This window comes from Oncorhynchus nerka, linkage group LG3 (assembly GCF_034236695.1).
Source record: "Oncorhynchus nerka isolate Pitt River linkage group LG3, Oner_Uvic_2.0, whole genome shotgun sequence".
Classification (NCBI taxonomy): Eukaryota; Metazoa; Chordata; class Actinopteri; order Salmoniformes; family Salmonidae; genus Oncorhynchus; species Oncorhynchus nerka.
In genome coordinates, this window is record NC_088398.1 from 3,376,579 (window position 1) to 3,396,643 (window position 20,065).

General features: G+C 46.4%; 1 protein-coding gene across 1 annotated transcript in view; it reads left to right on the plus strand.

Annotated features, from left to right (window-relative positions):
• The first annotated feature begins 748 nt into the window (after positions 1–748).
• The window catches only part of LOC115125607 (dual specificity protein kinase CLK2-like), a 45,493-nt gene continuing 26,176 nt past the window's right edge, over positions 749–20,065 (plus strand). The window contains exons 1-8 of the mRNA XM_065007119.1: positions 749–2,137; positions 4,231–4,321; positions 4,440–4,558; positions 4,661–4,827; positions 5,275–5,369; positions 6,737–6,866; positions 6,938–7,025; positions 7,577–7,656. Of these exons, the coding sequence (XP_064863191.1) occupies positions 4,274–4,321; positions 4,440–4,558; positions 4,661–4,827; positions 5,275–5,369; positions 6,737–6,866; positions 6,938–7,025; positions 7,577–7,607 (678 nt within the window). The 5' untranslated portion in view covers positions 749–2,137; positions 4,231–4,273 and the 3' untranslated portion in view covers positions 7,608–7,656. The remainder of the gene's footprint in view (positions 2,138–4,230; positions 4,322–4,439; positions 4,559–4,660; positions 4,828–5,274; positions 5,370–6,736; positions 6,867–6,937; positions 7,026–7,576; positions 7,657–20,065) is intronic.

Below are 20,065 nucleotides of genomic sequence, written 5' to 3' on the forward strand. Positions count from 1 at the left end.
CACCAAACACAGACGGCAAACTTTAAAGGTACAATCCTGAGTTTGTGTCAGCCCAACAGCAGCCCACCCACTTGGTTTGGTGTAAAGCTTAGAGATGTGTCTAGTCCTGCTTGGTAACATTATTCCTATAAAAGTTTCAGAAGTTGCACTACATGGCAGTTTGGAAGTCAGTAGGGAGTGTTGAAACTGAGGGCAGACACTTTTTACGCGCTACACCCTTCAGCACTCGGCAGTCCCGTTCTGTGAGCTTGTGTGGCCTGCCACTTTGTGGCTGAGCTGTTGTTGCTCCTAGACGTTTCCATTTCACAATAACAGCACTTACTGTTGACCAGGGCGGCTCTAGCAGGGCAGAAATTTGACAAACTGACTTGTTGGAAAGGTAGCATCCTATGACGGTGCCACGTTGAAAGCAGTTCTTTGTATAGGTGAAGAATATAAATGACTGAGTAATGTGTACATGTTTAAGTTCTTCCCTGGTATATCCGGAGAGTTAACTTCCTTGCAATTGCTTGAATAAAATCTTAACTTGAAAATGAGCTCTGCCTGATCCTTGGAAGAGGTTTTTCTTCAACAGCATACACAGAGGACAGGTGTAGAAAAGCACTATGCCGGGGTTAAGGAGGTGACAGGAGTGTCAGCGAGGGAAACTAAATATGCCCCTCATACACACACACACACTCCACATCTTGATTCTGGTCTCAGGACTTTCCCTGGGGGGTGTGACCAAAGGTTATTATTAGTGTCTGTCTCAATCGTCTTTCTCCCTCTCTCAATCTCCTGTATCCTTCTCATATCTCTCCTTCCCTATCTACTTTCTCCTCTGTCTGTCTGTCTCAACCGTCTTTCTCCCTCTCTCAGTCTCCTGTATCCTTCTCATATCTCTCCTTCTCTATCTACTTTCTCCTCTGTCTGTCTCCTGTATCCTTCTTATATCTCTCCTTCCCTATCTACTTTCTCCTCTGTCTGTCTCAATCGTCTTTCTCCCTCTCTGTCTCCTGTATCCTTCTCATATCTCTCCTTCTCTATCTACTTTCTCCTCTGTCTGTCTGTCTCAACCGTCTTTCTCCCTCTCTCAATCTCCTGTATCCTTCTCATATCTCTCCTTCCCTATCTACTTTCTCCTCTGTCTGTCTCAATCGTCTTTCTCCCTCTCTCAATCTCCTGTATCCTCATATCTCTCCTTCTCTATCTACTTTCTCCTCTGTCTGTCTGTCTCAATCGTCTTTCTCCCTCTCAATCTCCTGTATCCTTCTCATATCTCTCCTTCCCTATCTACTTTCTCCTCTGTCTGTCTGTCTCAACCGTCTGTCTCCTGTATCCTTCTCATATCTCTCCTTCTCTATCTACTTTCTCCTCTGTCTGTCTGTCTCAATCGTCTTTCTCCCTCTCTCAATCTCCTGTATCCTTCTCATATCTCTCCTTCTCTATCTACTTTCTCCTCTGTCTGTCTGTCTCAATCGTCTTTCTCCCTCTCTCAATCTCCTGTATCCTTCTCATATCTCTCCTTCCCTATCTACTTTCTCCTCTGTCTGTCTGTCTCAACCGTCTGTCTCCCTCTCTGTCTCCTGTATCCTTCTCATATCTCTCCTTCCCTATCTACTTTCTCCTCTGTCTGTCTGTCTCAACCGTCTGTCTCCCTCTCTGTCTCCTGTATCCTTCTCATATCTCTCCTTCCCCATCTACTTTCTCCTTATCTGTCTGTCTGTCTCTTTGCTTCTCTGTTCCATCTTCATCGGTTCATCTAATCTGTCTTTCTCTCTCATCTTGTTTAATTCGTACTTCACTCTCTTACTTTTGTCTCTTCTCTGCCACTGTCCTTTTGTTTTTGCTGTTTTCTCTTCCCTCTGTTGACTTTGTCTGTTCTATCTTTCTCACTCTTATATTAGTTCTGTCTTCCTCTGCACTGCTTTTTGCTCTGTCATTAGTTTCTGTCTCCTCTCTTCAGTCGTCTTTCCTTTTCCTGTTTCACTGTTTGTGGACTTTATCCTTCCTTCCTTCGCTGTCTTCTTTCCCTACACTGTATCTTCCTCTCCCTCTTTTCCCTTAACTCCTTAATTCCCTCTCTCTGTTCTGAGTTATGGGGAAGACAGAGTTGTACTCTGTGTATAAGAGCTTCCTGGACTGTCTCTGCCTCGCTGTGAGTACCCATCTGCATCTTCCCTCCTCTTCCTCCTCGTCTGCTTCTCTCTCCCCTCCCCTCCTTTCCTCTGATATGCACTGTTCATATGTTCACTGCCTTTTTCTTAATGTTTGAATTCATTTAGTTGTGTTTTGTGAAGTTTGATACAGCTCAGTTTTATTCCTGGCAACCCTTCACTCTACCTGTTTTCTGCCTCTCTACCACAACTCATAGAGAGAGAGAGAGTCTGTGTGTGTGTTCATTCAGTCTCTAAGCCACCCTCTAAGTCAGAGAAAGTTGCCCGCTCAGCTCTTTCTCTCTGGCTCCCTCTTTCTCTCAGCACTCTCTTTCTCTCTCGCTCTCTCTTTCTCTCTGGCTCCCTCTTTCTCTCAGCACTCTCTCTTTCTCTCTCGCTCTCTCTTTCTCTCTGGCTCCCTCTTTCTCTCAGCACTCTCTTTCTCTCTCGCTCTCTCTTTCTCTCTGGCTCCCTCTTTCTCTCAGCACTCTCTCTTTCTCTCTCGCTCTCTCTTTCTCTCAGCACTCTCTCTCTTTCTTTCTCTCTCGCTCCCTCTTTCTCTCAGCACTCTCTCTTTCTCTCTGGCTCTCTCTTTCTCTCAGCACTCTCTCTCTTTCTCTCGCTCTCTCTCTCAGCACTCTCTCTTTCTCTCTCGCTCTCTCTTTCTCTCTGGCTCTGTCTTTCTCTCAGCACTCTCTCTCTTTCTTTCTCTCTCGCTCCCTCTTTCTCTCAGCACTCTCTCTTTCTCTCTGGCTCTCTCTTTCTCTCAGCACTCTCTCTCTTTCTCTTTCGCTCCCTCTTTCTCTCAGCACTCTCTCTCTTTCTCTCTGGCTCCCTCTTCCTCTCAGCACTCTCTCTCTTTCTCTCTGGCTCTCTCTTTCTCTCAGCACTCTCTCTCTTTCTCTCTGGCTCCCTCTTTCTCTCAGCACTCTCTCTTTCTCTCTGGCTCCCTCTTCCTCTCAGCACTCTCTCTCTTTCTCTCTGGCTCTCTCTTTCTCTCAGCACTCTCTCTCTTTCTCTCTCGCTCCCTCTTTCTCTCAGCACTCTCTCTCTTTCTCTCTCGCTCCCTCTTTCTCTCAGCACTCTCTCTCTTTCTCTGGGCTCTCTTTCTCTCAGCACTCTCTCTCTTTCTCTCTGGCTCCCTCTTCCTCTCAGCACTCTCTCTCTTTCTCTCTGGCTCTCTCTTTCTCTCAGCACTCTCTTTCTCTCTCGCTCCCTCTTCCTCTCAGCACTATCTCTTTCTCGCTCTCTCTTCCTCTCAGCACTCTCTCTCTTTCTCTCTCGCTCCCTCTTCCTCTCAGCACTCTCTCTCTTTCTCTCTGGCTCCCTCTTCCTCTCAGCACTCTCTCTCTTTCTCTCTGGCTCTCTCTTTCTCTCAGCACTCTCTCTCTTTCTCTCTGGCTCTCTCTTTCTCTCAGCACTCTCTCTCTTTCTCTCTGGCTCCCTCTTCCTCTCAGCACTCTCGGTCTTTCTCTCTGGCTCTCTCTTTCTCTCAGCACTCTCTCTCTTTCTCTCAGCACTCTCTCTCTTTCTCTCTGGCTCTCTCTTTCTCTCAGCACTCTCTCTCTTTCTCTCTGGCTCCCTCTTTCTCTCAGCACTCTTTCTCCTTGTGATGTTCTGATATTAATAACAGTCTTAGAATGTAGATGGAAATAGTCACAGAGCTGCCCCATGTAGGCCAGCCAGTCACATGACATTTCTCCTTTAGGCCCGTAATACCAGGACAGGACAGGGAGAGGGTTTAGGGCTCCACTCTACTGTATGTACAGATAACATAGTCCACTACTGACATAGTCCACTAGTGCATACTCTGTTTAAGTGCAGTTCAGTTCACCAGTTCAGTTCCAGGTGGCAGTCCCAAGTCATTTCATTCATCAGGAATGGACTGTTTTCTTAAAGAGTTAGGAGGAGCCTGTGGAATTGGATAACATCATCGGGGGCTTGCAACACTAGTCCTCAGCTTACAAGCATTTTAGATTATTAAGCAGCTGTTATGTCAGCTGTGTGTGTGTGTTATTGAGAGGCTCAGTCCAACTATGCTGATGACTTTTGCCCTGTAGTCCCCTCCTCTAAACCCCTGACCTCTGACCCCTAGCGGAGCAGCAGTGAGGGGCCAGGGAAGAACGAGAAGGCCCCTGATGATGGTCACCTGGTCTACCAGAATGGAGACGTTCTACAAGAGAGATGTAGGCTATGTTTACATCTACTAGTCCCTCCCACTATCCTCTAGTCTTCACACATTGAAAAGACATGATAGGTGAATGTTTTCGAGCCCTCTCATAAAGAGACTCCTCTACTTCCCAGTCTTTAATTGCACATGTAGCTCTGAAGATCATTAAGAACATGGAGAAGTACAGACAAGCTGCTCAACTGGAGATCAATGTCCTGGAGAAAATCAACGAGAAAGACCCACACAACAAACAGTACGGAGTCTGATGAACCAGTAGAAAGTTTGAGAAGTTGTTTCCCTCACTTTCTGTGGCTTTCTCTTTACTTCTCCCCCCCCCCCCCTCTCTCGCTCTCAGTCAATGTGTTCAGATGCTGGACTGGTTTGACTACCATGGTCATGTGTGTATCTCCATGGAGCTGCTAGCCCTCAGCACTTTTGACTTCCTGAAGGAGAACAACTTCCTGCCGTACTGTATGGATCACATCCGCCAGATGGCCTACCAGATCTGCCTCGCTGTCAACTGTGAGTGTGTCACACACATATATGTATGCCCATGTGCATGCTGGTAGCTCTCCAGAACCAGGGTTGGTGGTGACTACTTCCATAGACTATGACATTACTTACCAGGGATTGTTTCGTGTCTGGTATTGGTCTCTTTGACCAGAAGAGGGCGCTGGTTCATTGATGTAGCTCAGTCTACAAGCCTAAAACTCAACTCTGGGCCTCAAAGCCAGTTTCACTGCTTTTTTCATTGTTCCGCTCTAATCAGGGACTGATTTAGAGCAATTAAGTATCAGGTAGAACAGAAAATCAGCAGGCTCCGGACCTCGTAGGGTCAGAGTTGAATACCGCTGGTCTCCTACATACTGTAGAGGAACTATGGGCAGCAAGTGCAACGCTGGGCAGTTTCACCTTGGCTGTCCAGGTATTATCATGATGGATGCATGGTTTATCTGTTTCCCTCTGCAGTTCTCCATATCAACAAGCTGACCCACACTGACCTCAAACCTGAGAACATCCTGTTTGTCAACTCTGACTACACCATCACTTACAACGCTGAGAAGGTGAGAGGGAGGGGGAGGGCTTTATCCTTCCTTCATCACTCTCTGCTTTACCTACGCTGTATCTGGGGGTTTCTCCTCCTCTCTCCTCTGTCCTCTCTCATCTGTGACCCGGAAACCGATGAGTGGTCGAGGAGTGTGTCAATTTATTAGTAGGCAAAGAAGAGTGTCGTCCCCTCCTCGATAGCCACTTTTCATTGAGGATACTCATGTCTACAGTATCCTACTGCAGAAGAGTTTTGACATCTGCCACACCCCATTTGAAATATACCACACCCCATTTGAAACATACCACATCCCCTTTGAAATATATATAAAAACATGTACACTTTTAAAAACAATATGCTACGTATTGTTTTAACCATAAACTTTTTTGCATCTTAATTTGTTTTGATCACTTTAAACATTTATTTTGGGATCCACCCCTGTAAACGTCATTTGCCTGATGTGTGGAGAAGGACCGTCTCATTTCAACCCCGGTCACTCTCCTTGCCAATCCTCCTAGATGAACTTTTACCTTAGGGCGGAGGACAGAGGGCGGAGGACAGAGGGCGGAGGACAGAGGGCGGAGGAGAGAGGACGGAGGATAGAGGGAGGAGGAGAGAGAACGAAGGAGAGAGGACGGAGGAGAGAGGGCGGAGGACAGAGGGCGGAGGACAGAGGGCGGAGGACAGAGGGCGGAGGACAGAGGAGAGAGAACGAAGGAGAGAGAACGAAGGAGAGAGGGCGGAGGATAGAGGACGAAGGAGAGAGGACCAAGGACGAAGGAGAGAGGGCGAATGATAGAGGACGGTGGATAGTGGACGGAGGATAGAGGACTGAGGATAGTGGATGCAGAAGGTGAGCAAATCTAATTGATAAAATGCCTGTATCTTCCTTTCCCCTCCTTTCTTCTTGTCTTCTTCTTTCTCCCCCCCTCTCTCTCACTCTCTCTCTCTGTCCCCCCTCTCTCTCTGTCCCCCTCTCTCTCTGTCCCCCCTCTCTCTGCCCCCCTCTCTCTGTCCCCCCCTCTCTGTCCCCCTCTCTCTCTGTCCCCCTCTCTCTCTCTCTGCCCCCTCTCTCTCTGTCCCCCCACCTCTATTTCTCTCGCTCTCTCTGTCCCCCTCTTTCTCTGTCCCCCTCTCTCTCTGTCCCTCCCTCTCTCTCCCCCCCTCCTCTGCCTCCCCCTCTCTCTGTCCCCCCCACCTCTATTTCTCTCGCTCTCTCTGTCCCCCCCCTCTTTCTCTGTCCCCCCTCTCTCTCCACCCCCTCTCTCTCTGTCCCCCCACCTCTATTTCTCTCGCTCTCTCTGTCCCCCCCTCTTTCTCTGTCCCCCTCTCTGTCCCCCCCTCTCTCTCTGCCCCCCACCTCTATTTCTCTCGCTCTCTCAGAAGCGGGATGAGAGGAGAGTGAAGGATACAACAGTAAGGCTGGTGGATTTTGGCAGTGCCACGTTTGAGCACGAACACCACAGCACCATCATATCTACACGCCACTACCGTGGTTCTGAAGTTATTCTGGGTAACCTACACACATCACACTCTAATCTTGGACTATTGGCTAGCTGAACATGTGTTACTGTTCCAACTCAGAGCTGGGCTGGAGTCATCCGTGTGATGTCTGGAGTATCGGCTGCATCCTGTTTGAGTACTACTACTATAGGGCTTCACCCTATATCAGGTACTGTGTGGACGTGTCTGTGTGGACATGCTTAACTATACTATACTATACTATACTATACTATACTAAACAAACAAACATTTGACCAACTGGGGACATTTTGTTAGCCCCCACAACGTCAAATGCTATTTCTAGGGGGTTTAGGATTAGAGTTAGGGTTAGAGTTAGGGTTAGGAGTTAGGGTTAGGAGTTAGGGTTAGGAGTTAGGGTTAGGAGTTAGGGTTAGGAGTTAGCGTTAGGAGTTAGCGTTAGGAGTTAGCGTTAGGAGTTAGCGTTAGAGTTAGGAGTTAGGGTTAGTTTTAGGGTTATGGGTTAGGATTAAGGTTAGTGTTAAAGTTAGGTTTTGGGGCTAGGGTTAAAGTAAGGGTTAGAGTTACGGTTAAGGATTAGGGGTTAGGGAAAACTGGTTGTTGAATAGGACTGAATTGTGTGTCCCCACAATGTTAGTTACAAAAGACTGTTTGTGTGTTTGTTGTTTGTGTGATACAAGTGAAAGTGAACTAAGTTGGGAGTTTATAGCTTCTGCTGACCAGTGTTTGTGTTTGTCTCAGACCCATGACAACCAGGAGCACCTGGCCATGATGGAGAGAGTACAGGGACCTCTCCCCTCTACGATGATCTGCAAGACCAGGTAACACATGATGACAGTTACACACACACACATACACACTCCTCATAGACACACATACACACTCCTCACAGATACACATACACACTCCTCACAGACGCACATACACCCTCCTCACAGACACACATACACACTCCTCACAGACGCACATACACCCTCCTCATAGACACACAGACACACTCCTCACAGACGCACATACACCCTCCTCATAGACACACATACACACTCCTCATAGACACACATACATACACACTCCTCACAGACACACATACACCCTCCTCATAGACACACATACACACTCCTCACAGACGCACATACACCCTCCTCATAGACACACATACACACTCCTCATAGACACACATACACACTCCTCACAGACACACATACACACTCCTCACAGACACACATACACACTCCTCATAGACACACATACACACTCCTCACAGACACACATACACACTCCTCATAGACAAACATACACACTCCTCACAGACACACATACACACTCCTCACAGACACACATACACACTCCTCATAGACACACATACACACTCCTCACAGACACACATACACACTCCTCACAGACACACATACACACTCCTCATAGACACACATACACACTCCTCACAGACACACATACACACTCCTCATAGACACACATACACACTCCTCACAGACACACATACACACTCCTCACAGACACACATACACACTCCTCATAGACACACATACACACTCCTCACAGACACGCATACACACTCCTCACAGACACGCATACACACTCCTCACAGACACGCATACACACTCCTCACAGACACACATACACACTCCTCATAGACACACATACACACATACACACTCCTCATAGACACACATACACACTCCTCACAGACACACATACACACTCCTCATACACACATACACACTCCTCACATACACACATACACACTCCTCACAGACACACATACACACTCCTCACAGACACACATACACACTCCTCATAGACACACATACACACTCCTCATAGACACACTCCTCACAGACACACAGACACACTCCTCACAGACACACATAGTATACACTTTGTGTGATTTGTCCTTTGAGGAAGCAGAAGTATTTTCACTGCAGGCGTCTAGCCTCTATGGGTAAGTTACCCCTGAGATAAAGACACTCTAACCTGAGACTGACTGGTTGATAACTCCAAGGCAGGATGATACGTCATAGACCACATTAAACCTCTATGGGTAAGTTACCCCTGAGATAAAGACACTCCAACCTGAGACTAGACTGGTACGATAACTCCAAGGCAGGACGATACGTCAGAGACCACATTAAACCTCTATGGGTAAGTTACCCCTGAGATAAAGACACTCTAACCTGAGACTAGACTGGAACGATAACTCCAAGGCAGGACGATACGTCAGAGACCACATTAAACCTCTATGGGTAAGTTACCCCTGAGATAAAGACACTCTAACCTGAGACTAGACTGGTACGATAACTCCAAGGCAGGACGATACGTCACAGACCACATTAAACCTCTATGGGTAAGTTACCCCTGAGATAAAGACACTCTAACCTGAGACTAGACTGGAACGATAACTCCAAGGCAGGACGATACGTCAGAGACCACATTAAACCTCTATGGGTAAGTTACCCTGAGATAAAGACACTCTAACCTGAGACTAGACTGGTACGATAACTCCAAGGCAGGACGATACGTCACAGACCACATTAAACCTCTATGGGTAAGTTACCCCTGAGATAAAGACACTCTAACCTGAGACTAGACTGGTACGATAACTCCAAGGCAGGACGATACGTCACAGACCACATTAAACCTCTATGGGTAAGTTACCCCTGAGATAAAGACACTCTAACCTGAGACTAGACTGGAACGATAACTCCAAGGCAGGACGATACGTCACAGACCACATTAAACCTCTATGGGTAAGTTACCCCTGAGATAAAGACACTCTAACCTGAGACTAGACTGGACTAGACGATAACTCCAAGGCAGGACGATACGTCACAGACCACATTAAACCTCTATGGGTAAGTTACCCCTGAGATAAAGACACTCTAACCTGAGACTAGACTGGAACGATAACTCCAAGGCAGGACGATACGTCACAGACCACATTAAACCTCTATGGGTAAGTTACCCCTGAGATAAAGACACTCTAACCTGAGACTAGACTGGTACGATAACTCCAAGGCAGGACGATACGTCACAGACCACATTAAACCTCTATGGGTAAGTTACCCCTGAGATAAAGACACTCTAACCTGAGACTAGACTGGTACGATAACTCCAAGGCAGGACGATACGTCACAGACCACATTAAACCTCTATGGGTAAGTTACCCCTGAGATAAAGACACTCTAACCTGAGACTAGACTGGAACGATAACTCCAAGGCAGGACGATACGTCACAGACCACATTAAACCTCTATGGGTAAGTTACCCCTGAGATAAAGACACTCTAACCTGAGACTAGACTGGTACGATAACTCCAAGGCAGGACGATACGTCACAGACCACATTAAACCTCTATGGGTAAGTTACCCCTGAGATAAAGACACTCTAACCTGAGACTAGACTGGAACGATAACTCCAGCAGGACGATACGTCAGACCACATTAAACCTCTATGGGTAAGTTACCCCTGAGATAAAGACACTCTAACCTGAGACTAGACTGGAACGATAACTCCAAGGCAGGACGATACGTCACAGACCACATTAAACCTCTATGGGTAAGTTACCCCTGAGATAAAGACACTCTAACCTGAGACTAGACTGGAACGATAACTCCAAGGCAGGACGATACGTCACAGACCACATTAAACCTCTATGGGTAAGTTACCCCTGAGATAAAGACACTCTAACCTGAGACTAGACTGGTACGATAACTCCAAGGCAGGACGATACGTCACAGACCACATTAAACCTCTATGGGTAAGTTACCCCTGAGATAAAGACACTCTAACCTGAGACTAGACTGGACGATAACTCCAAGGCAGGACGATACGTCACAGACCACATTAAACCTCTATGGGTAAGTTACCCCTGAGATAAAGACACTCTAACCTGAGACTAGACTGGAACGAACGATAACTCCAAGGCAGGACGATACGTCACAGACCACATTAAACCTCTATGGGTAAGTTACCCCTGAGATAAAGACACTCTAACCTGAGACTAGACTGGAACGATAACTCCAAGGCAGGACGATACGTCACAGACCACATTAAACCTCTATGGGTAAGTTACCCCTGAGATAAAGACACTCTAACCTGAGACTAGACTGGAACGATAACTCCAAGGCAGGACGATACGTCACAGACCACATTAAACCTCTATGGGTAAGTTACCCCTGAGATAAAGACACTCTAACCTGAGACTAGACTGGTACGATAACTCCAAGGCAGGACGATACGTCAGAGACCACATTAAACCTCTATGGGTAAGTTACCCCTGAGGTAAAGACAATCTAACCTGAGACTAGACTGGTACGATAACTCCAAGGCAGGACGATACGTCACAGACCACATTAAACCTCTATGGGTAAGTTACCCCTGAGATAAAGACACTCTAACCTGAGACTAGACTGGAACTCTCCAAGGCAGGACGATACGTCACAGACCACATTAAACCTCTATGGGTAAGTTACCCCTGAGATAAAGACACTCTAACCTGAGACTAGACTGGTACGATAACTCCAAGGCAGGACGATACGTCACAGACCACATTAAACCTCTATGGGTAAGTTACCCCTGAGATAAAGACACTCTAACCTGAGACTAGACTGGAACGATAACTCCAAGGCAGGACGATACGTCACAGACCACATTAAACCTCTATGGGTAAGTTACCCCTGAGATAAAGACACTCTAACCTGAGACTAGACTGGAACGATAACTCCAAGGCAGGACGATACGTCACAGACCACATTAAACCTCTATGGGTAAGTTACCCCTGAGATAAAGACACTCTAACCTGAGACTAGACTGGTACGATAACTCCAAGGCAGGACGATACGTCACAGACCACATTAAACCTCTATGGGTAAGTTACCCCTGAGATAAAGACACTCTAACCTGAGACTAGACTGGTACGATAACTCCAAGGCAGGACGATACGTCACAGACCACATTAAACCTCTATGGGTAAGTTACCCCTGAGATAAAGACACTCTAACCTGAGACTAGACTGGTACGATAACTCCAAGGCAGGACGATACGTCACAGACCACATTAAACCTCTATGGGTAAGTTACCCCTGAGATAAAGACACTCTAACCTGAGACTAGACTGGAACGATAACTCCAAGGCAGGACGATACGTCACAGACCACATTAAACCTCTATGGGTAAGTTACCCCTGAGATAAAGACACTCTAACCTGAGACTAGACTGGAACGATAACTCCAAGGCAGGACGATACGTCACAGACCACATTAAACCTCTATGGGTAAGTTACCCCTGAGATAAAGACACTCTAACCTGAGACTAGACTGGAACGATAACTCCAAGGCAGGACGATACGTCACAGACCACATTAAACCTCTATGGGTAAGTTACCCCTGAGATAAAGACACTCTAACCTGAGACTAGACTGGAACGATAACTCCAAGGCAGGACGATACGTCACAGACCACATTAAACCTCTATGGGTAAGTTACCCCTGAGATAAAGACACTCTAACCTGAGACTAGACTGGAACGATAACTCCAAGGCAGGACGATACGTCACAGACCACATTAAACCTCTATGGGTAAGTTACCCCTGAGATAAAGACACTCTAACCTGAGACTAGACTGGTACGATAACTCCAAGGCAGGACGATACGTCACAGACCACATTAAACCTCTATGGGTAAGTTACCCCTGAGATAAAGACACTCTAACCTGAGACTAGACTGGTACGATAACTCCAAGGCAGGACGATACGTCAGAGACCACATTAAACCTCTATGGGTAAGTTACCCCTGAGATAAAGACACTCTAACCTGAGACTAGACTGGAACGATAACTCCAAGGCAGGACGATACGTCACAGACCACATTAAACCTCTATGGGTAAGTTACCCCTGAGATAAAGACACTCTAACCTGAGACTAGACTGGTACGATAACTCCAAGGCAGGACGATACGTCACAGACCATATTAAACCTCTATGGGTAAGTTACCCCTGAGATAAAGACACTAACCTGAGACTAGACTGGTACGATAACTCCAAGGCAGGACGATACGTCACAGACCACATTAAACCTCTATGGGTAAGTTACCCCTGAGATAAAGACACTCTAACCTGAGACTAGACTGGTAACGATAACTCCAAGGCAGGACGATACGTCACAGACCACATTAAACCTCTATGGGTAAGTTACCCCTGAGATAAAGACACTCTAACCTGAGACTAGACTGGAACGATAACTCCAAGGCAGGACGATACGTCACAGACCACATTAAACCTCTATGGGTAAGTTACCCCTGAGATAAAGACACTCTAACCTGAGACTAGACTGGAACGATAACTCCAAGGCAGGACGATACGTCACAGACCACATTAAACCTCTATGGGTAAGTTACCCCTGAGATAAAGACACTCTAACCTGAGACTAGACTGGTACGATAACTCCAAGGCAGGACGATACGTCACAGACCACATTAAACCTCTATGGGTAAGTTACCCCTGAGATAAAGACACTCTAACCTGAGACTAGACTGGTACGATAACTCCAAGGCAGGACGATACGTCACAGACCACATTAAACCTCTATGGGTAAGTTACCCCTGAGATAAAGACACTCTAACCTGAGACTAGACTGGTACGATAACTCCAAGGCAGGACGATACGTCACAGACCACATTAAACCTCTATGGGTAAGTTACCCCTGAGATAAAGACACTCTAACCTGAGACTAGACTGGAACGATAACTCCAAGGCAGGACGATACGTCACAGACCACATTAAACCTCTATGGGTAAGTTACCCCTGAGATAAAGACACTCTAACCTGAGACTAGACTGGAACGATAACTCCAAGGCAGGACGATACGTCACAGACCACATTAAACCTCTATGGGTAAGTTACCCCTGAGATAAAGACACTCTAACCTGAGACTAGACTGGAACGATAACTCCAAGGCAGGACGATACGTCACAGACCACATTAAACCTCTATGGGTAAGTTACCCCTGAGATAAAGACACTCTAACCTGAGACTAGACTGGAACGATAACTCCAAGGCAGGACGATACGTCACAGACCACATTAAACCTCTATGGGTAAGTTACCCCTGAGATAAAGACACTCTAACCTGAGACTAGACTGGAACGATAACTCCAAGGCAGGACGATACGTCACAGACCACATTAAACCTCTATGGGTAAGTTACCCCTGAGATAAAGACACTCTAACCTGAGACTAGACTGGACGATAACTCCAAGGCAGGACGATACGTCACAGACCACATTAAACCTCTATGGGTAAGTTACCCCTGAGATAAAGACACTCTAACCTGAGACTAGACTGGTACGATAACTCCAAGGCAGGACGATACGTCACAGACCACATTAAACCTCTATGGGTAAGTTACCCCTGAGATAAAGACACTCTAACCTGAGACTAGACTGGTACGATAACTCCAAGGCAGGACGATACGTCACAGACCACATTAAACCTCTATGGGTAAGTTACCCCTGAGATAAAGACACTCTAACCTGAGACTAGACTGGAGATAACTCCAAGGCAGGACGATACGTCACAGACCACATTAAACCTCTATGGGTAAGTTACCCTGAGATAAAGACACTCTAACCTGAGACTAGACTGGTACGATAACTCCAAGGCAGGACGATACGTCACAGACCACATTAAACCTCTATGGGTAAGTTACCCCTGAGATAAAGACACTCTAACCTGAGACTAGACTGGAACGATAACTCCAAGGCAGGACGATACGTCACAGACCACATTAAACCTCTATGGGTAAGTTACCCCTGAGATAAAGACACTCTAACCTGAGACTAGACTGGTACGATAACTCCAAGGCAGGACGATACGTCACAGACCACATTAAACCTCTATGGGTAAGTTACCCCTGAGATAAAGACACTCTAACCTGAGACTAGACTGGTACGATAACTCCAAGGCAGGACGATACGTCACAGACCACATTAAACCTCTATGGGTAAGTTACCCCTGAGATAAAGACACTCTAACCTGAGACTAGACTGGTACGATAACTCCAAGGCAGGACGATACGTCACAGACCACATTAAACCTCTATGGGTAAGTTACCCCTGAGATAAAGACACTCTAACCTGAGACTAGACTGGTACGATAACTCCAAGGCAGGACGATACGTCACAGACCACATTAAACCTCTATGGGTAAGTTACCCCTGAGATAAAGACACTCTAACCTGAGACTAGACTGGAACGATAACTCCAAGGCAGGACGATACGTCACAGACCACATTAAACCTCTATGGGTAAGTTACCCCTGAGATAAAGACACTCTAACCTGAGACTAGACTGGAACGATAACTCCAAGGCAGGACGATACGTCACAGACCACATTAAACCTCTATGGGTAAGTTACCCCTGAGATAAAGACACTCTAACCTGAGACTAGACTGGAACGATAACTCCAAGGCAGGACGATACGTCACAGACCACATTAAACCTCTATGGGTAAGTTACCCCTGAGATAAAGACACTCTAACCTGAGACTAGACTGGTACGATAACTCCAAGGCAGGACGATACGTCACAGACCACATTAAACCTCTATGGGTAAGTTACCCCTGAGATAAAGACACTCTAACCTGAGACTAGACTGGAACGATAACTCCAAGGCAGGACGATACGTCACAGACCACATTAAACCTCTATGGGTAAGTTACCCCTGAGATAAAGACACTCTAACCTGAGACTAGACTGGTACGATAACTCCAAGGCAGGACGATACGTCACAGACCACATTAAACCTCTATGGGTAAGTTACCCCTGAGATAAAGACACTCTAACCTGAGACTAGACTGGTACGATAACTCCAAGGCAGGACGATACGTCACAGACCACATTAAACCTCTATGGGTAAGTTACCCCTGAGATAAAGACACTCTAACCTGAGACTAGACTGGAACGATAACTCCAAGGCAGGACGATACGTCACAGACCACATTAAACCTCTATGGGTAAGTTACCCCTGAGATAAAGACACTCTAACCTGAGACTAGACTGGTACGATAACTCCAAGGCAGGACGATACGTCACAGACCACATTAAACCTCTATGGGTAAGTTACCCCTGAGATAAAGACACTCTAACCTGAGACTAGACTGGTACGATAACTCCAAGGCAGGACGATACGTCACAGACCACATTAAACCTCTATGGGTAAGTTACCCCTGAGATAAAGACACTCTAACCTGAGACTAGACTGGAACGATAACTCCAAGGCAGGACGATACGTCACAGACCACATTAAACCTCTATGGGTAAGTTACCCCTGAGATAAAGACACTCTAACCTGAGACTAGACTGGTACGATAACTCCAAGGCAGGACGATACGTCACAGACCACATTAAACCTCTATGGGTAGTTACCCCTGAGATAAAGACACTCTAACCTGAGACTAGACTGGAACGATAACTCCAAGGCAGGACGATACGTCACAGACCACATTAAACCTCTATGGGTAAGTTACCCCTGAGATAAAGACACTCTAACCTGAGACTAGACTGGTACGATAACTCCAAGGCAGGACGATACGTCACAGACCACATTAAACCTCTATGGGTAAGTTACCCCTGAGATAAAGACACTCTAACCTGAGACTAGACTGGAACGATAACTCCAAGGCAGGACGATACGTCACAGACCACATTAAACCTCTATGGGTAAGTTACCCCTGAGATAAAGACACTCTAACCTGAGACTAGACTGGAACGATAACTCCAAGGCAGGACGATACGTCACAGACCACATTAAACCTCTATGGGTAAGTTACCCCTGAGATAAAGACACTCTAACCTGAGACTAGACTGGAACGATAACTCCAAGGCAGGACGATACGTCACAGACCACATTAAACCTCTATGGGTAAGTAAGTTACCCTGAGATAAAGACACTCTAACCTGAGACTAGACTGGTACGATAACTCCAAGGCAGGACGATACGTCACAGACCACATTAAACCTCTATGGGTAAGTTACCCCTGAGATAAAGACACTCTAACCTGAGACTAGACTGGACGATAACTCCAAGGCAGGACGATACGTCACAGACCACATTAAACCTCTATGGGTAAGTTACCCCTGAGATAAAGACACTCTAACCTGAGACTAGACTGGTACGATAACTCCAAGGCAGGACGATACGTCACAGACCACATTAAACCTCTATGGGTAAGTTACCCCTGAGATAAAGACACTCTAACCTGAGACTAGACTGGAACGATAACTCCAAGGCAGGACGATACGTCAGAGACCACATTAAACCTCTATGGGTAAGTTACCCCTGAGGTAAAGACAATCTAACCTGAGACTAGACTGGAACGATAACTCCAAGGCAGGATGATACGTCACATACCACATTAAACCTCTATGGGTAAGTTACCCCTGAGATAAAGACACTCTAACCTGAGACTAGACTGGTACGATAACTCCAAGGCAGGACGATACGTCACAGACCACATTAAACCTCTATGGGTAAGTTACCCCTGAGATAAAGACACTCTAACCTGAGACTAGACTGGTACGATAACTCCAAGGCAGGACGATACGTCACATACCACATTAAACCTCTATGGGTAAGTTACCCCTGAGATAAAGACACTCTAACCTGAGACTAGACTGGAACGATAACTCCAAGGCAGGACGATACGTCAGAGACCACATTAAACCTCTATGGGTAAGTTACCCCTGAGATAAAGACACTCTAACCTGAGACTAGACTGGTACGATAACTCCAAGGCAGGACGATACGTCACAGACCATATTAAACCTCTATGGGTAAGTTACCCCTGAGATAAAGACACTAACCTGAGACTAGACTGGTACGATAACTCCAAGGCAGGACGATACGTCACAGACCACATTAAACCTCTATGGGTAAGTTACCCCTGAGATAAAGACACTCTAACCTGAGACTAGACTGGTACGATAACTCCAAGGCAGGACGATACGTCACAGACCACATTAAACCTCTATGGGTAAGTTACCCCTGAGATAAAGACACTCTAACCTGAGACTAGACTGGAACGATAACTCCAAGGCAGGACGATACGTCACAGACCACATTAAACCTCTATGGGTAAGTTACCCTGAGATAAAGACACTCTAACCTGAGACTAGACTGGAACGATAACTCCAAGGCAGGACGATACGTCACAGACCACATTAAACCTCTATGGGTAAGTTACCCCTGAGATAAAGACACTCTAACCTGAGACTAGACTGGAACGATAACTCCAAGGCAGGACGATACGTCACAGACCACATTAAACCTCTATGGGTAAGTTACCCCTGAGATAAAGACACTCTAACCTGAGACTAGACTGGTACGATAACTCCAAGGCAGGACGATACGTCACAGACCACATTAAACCTCTATGGGTAAGTTACCCCTGAGATAAAGACACTCTAACCTGAGACTAGACTGGAACGATAACTCCAAGGCAGGACGATACGTCACAGACCACATTAAACCTCTATGGGTAAGTTACCCCTGAGATAAAGACACTCTAACCTGAGACTAGACTGGTACGATAACTCCAAGGCAGGACGATACGTCACAGACCACATTAAACCTCTATGGGTAAGTTACCCCTGAGATAAAGACACTCTAACCTGAGACTAGACTGGAACGATAACTCCAAGGCAGGACGATACGTCACAGACCACATTAAACCTCTATGGGTAAGTTACCCCTGAGATAAAGACACTCTAACCTGAGACTAGACTGGAACGATAACTCCAAGGCAGGACGATACGTCACAGACCACATTAAACCTCTATGGGTAAGTTACCCCTGAGATAAAGACACTCTAACCTGAGACTAGACTGGTACGATAACTCCAAGGCAGGACGATACGTCACAGACCACATTAAACCTCTATGGGTAAGTTACCCCTGAGATAAAGACACTCTAACCTGAGACTAGACTGGTACGATAACTCCAAGGCAGGACGATACGTCACAGACCACATTAAACCTCTATGGGTAAGTTACCCCTGAGATAAAGACACTCTAACCTGAGACTAGACTGGTACGATAACTCCAAGGCAGGACGATACGTCACAGACCACATTAAACCTCTATGGGTAAGTTACCCCTGAGATAAAGACACTCTAACCTGAGACTAGACTGGAACGATAACTCCAAGGCAGGACGATACGTCACAGACCACATTAAACCTCTATGGGTAAGTTACCCCTGAGATAAAGACACTCTAACCTGAGACTAGACTGGAACGATAACTCCAAGGCAGGACGATACGTCACAGACCACATTAAACCTCTATGGGTAAGTTACCCCTGAGATAAAGACACTCTAACCTGAGACTAGACTGGTACGATAACTCCAAGGCAGGACGATACGTCACAGACCACATTAAACCTCTATGGGTAAGTTACCCCTGAGATAAAGACACTCTAACCTGAGACTAGACTGGTACGATAACTCCAAGGCAGGACGATACGTCACAGACCACATTAAACCTCTATGGGTAAGTTACCCCTGAGATAAAGACACTCTAACCTGAGACTAGACTGGAACGATAACTCCAAGGCAGGACGATACGTCACAGACCACATTAAACCTCTATGGGTAAGTTACCCCTGAGATAAAGACACTCTAACCTGAGACTAGACTGGAACGATAACTCCAAGGCAGGACGATACGTCACAGACCACATTAAACCTCTATGGGTAAGTTACCCCTGAGATAAAGACACTCTAACCTGAGACTAGACTGGTACGATAACTCCAAGGCAGGACGATACGTCACAGACCACATTAAACCTCTATGGGTAAGTTACCCCTGAGATAAAGACACTCTAACCTGAGACTAGACTGGAACGATAACTCCAAGGCAGGACGATACGTCACAGACCACATTAAACCTCTATGGGTAAGTTACCCCTGAGATAAAGACACTCTAACCTGAGACTAGACTGGTACGATAACTCCAAGGCAGGACGATACGTCACAGACCACATTAAACCTCTATGGGTAAGTTACCCCTGAGATAAAGACACTCTAACCTGAGACTAGACTGGAACGATAACTCCAAGGCAGGACGATACGTCACAGACCACATTAAACCTCTATGGGTAAGTTACCCCTGAGATAAAGACACTCTAACCTGAGACTAGACTGGAACGATAACTCCAAGGCAGG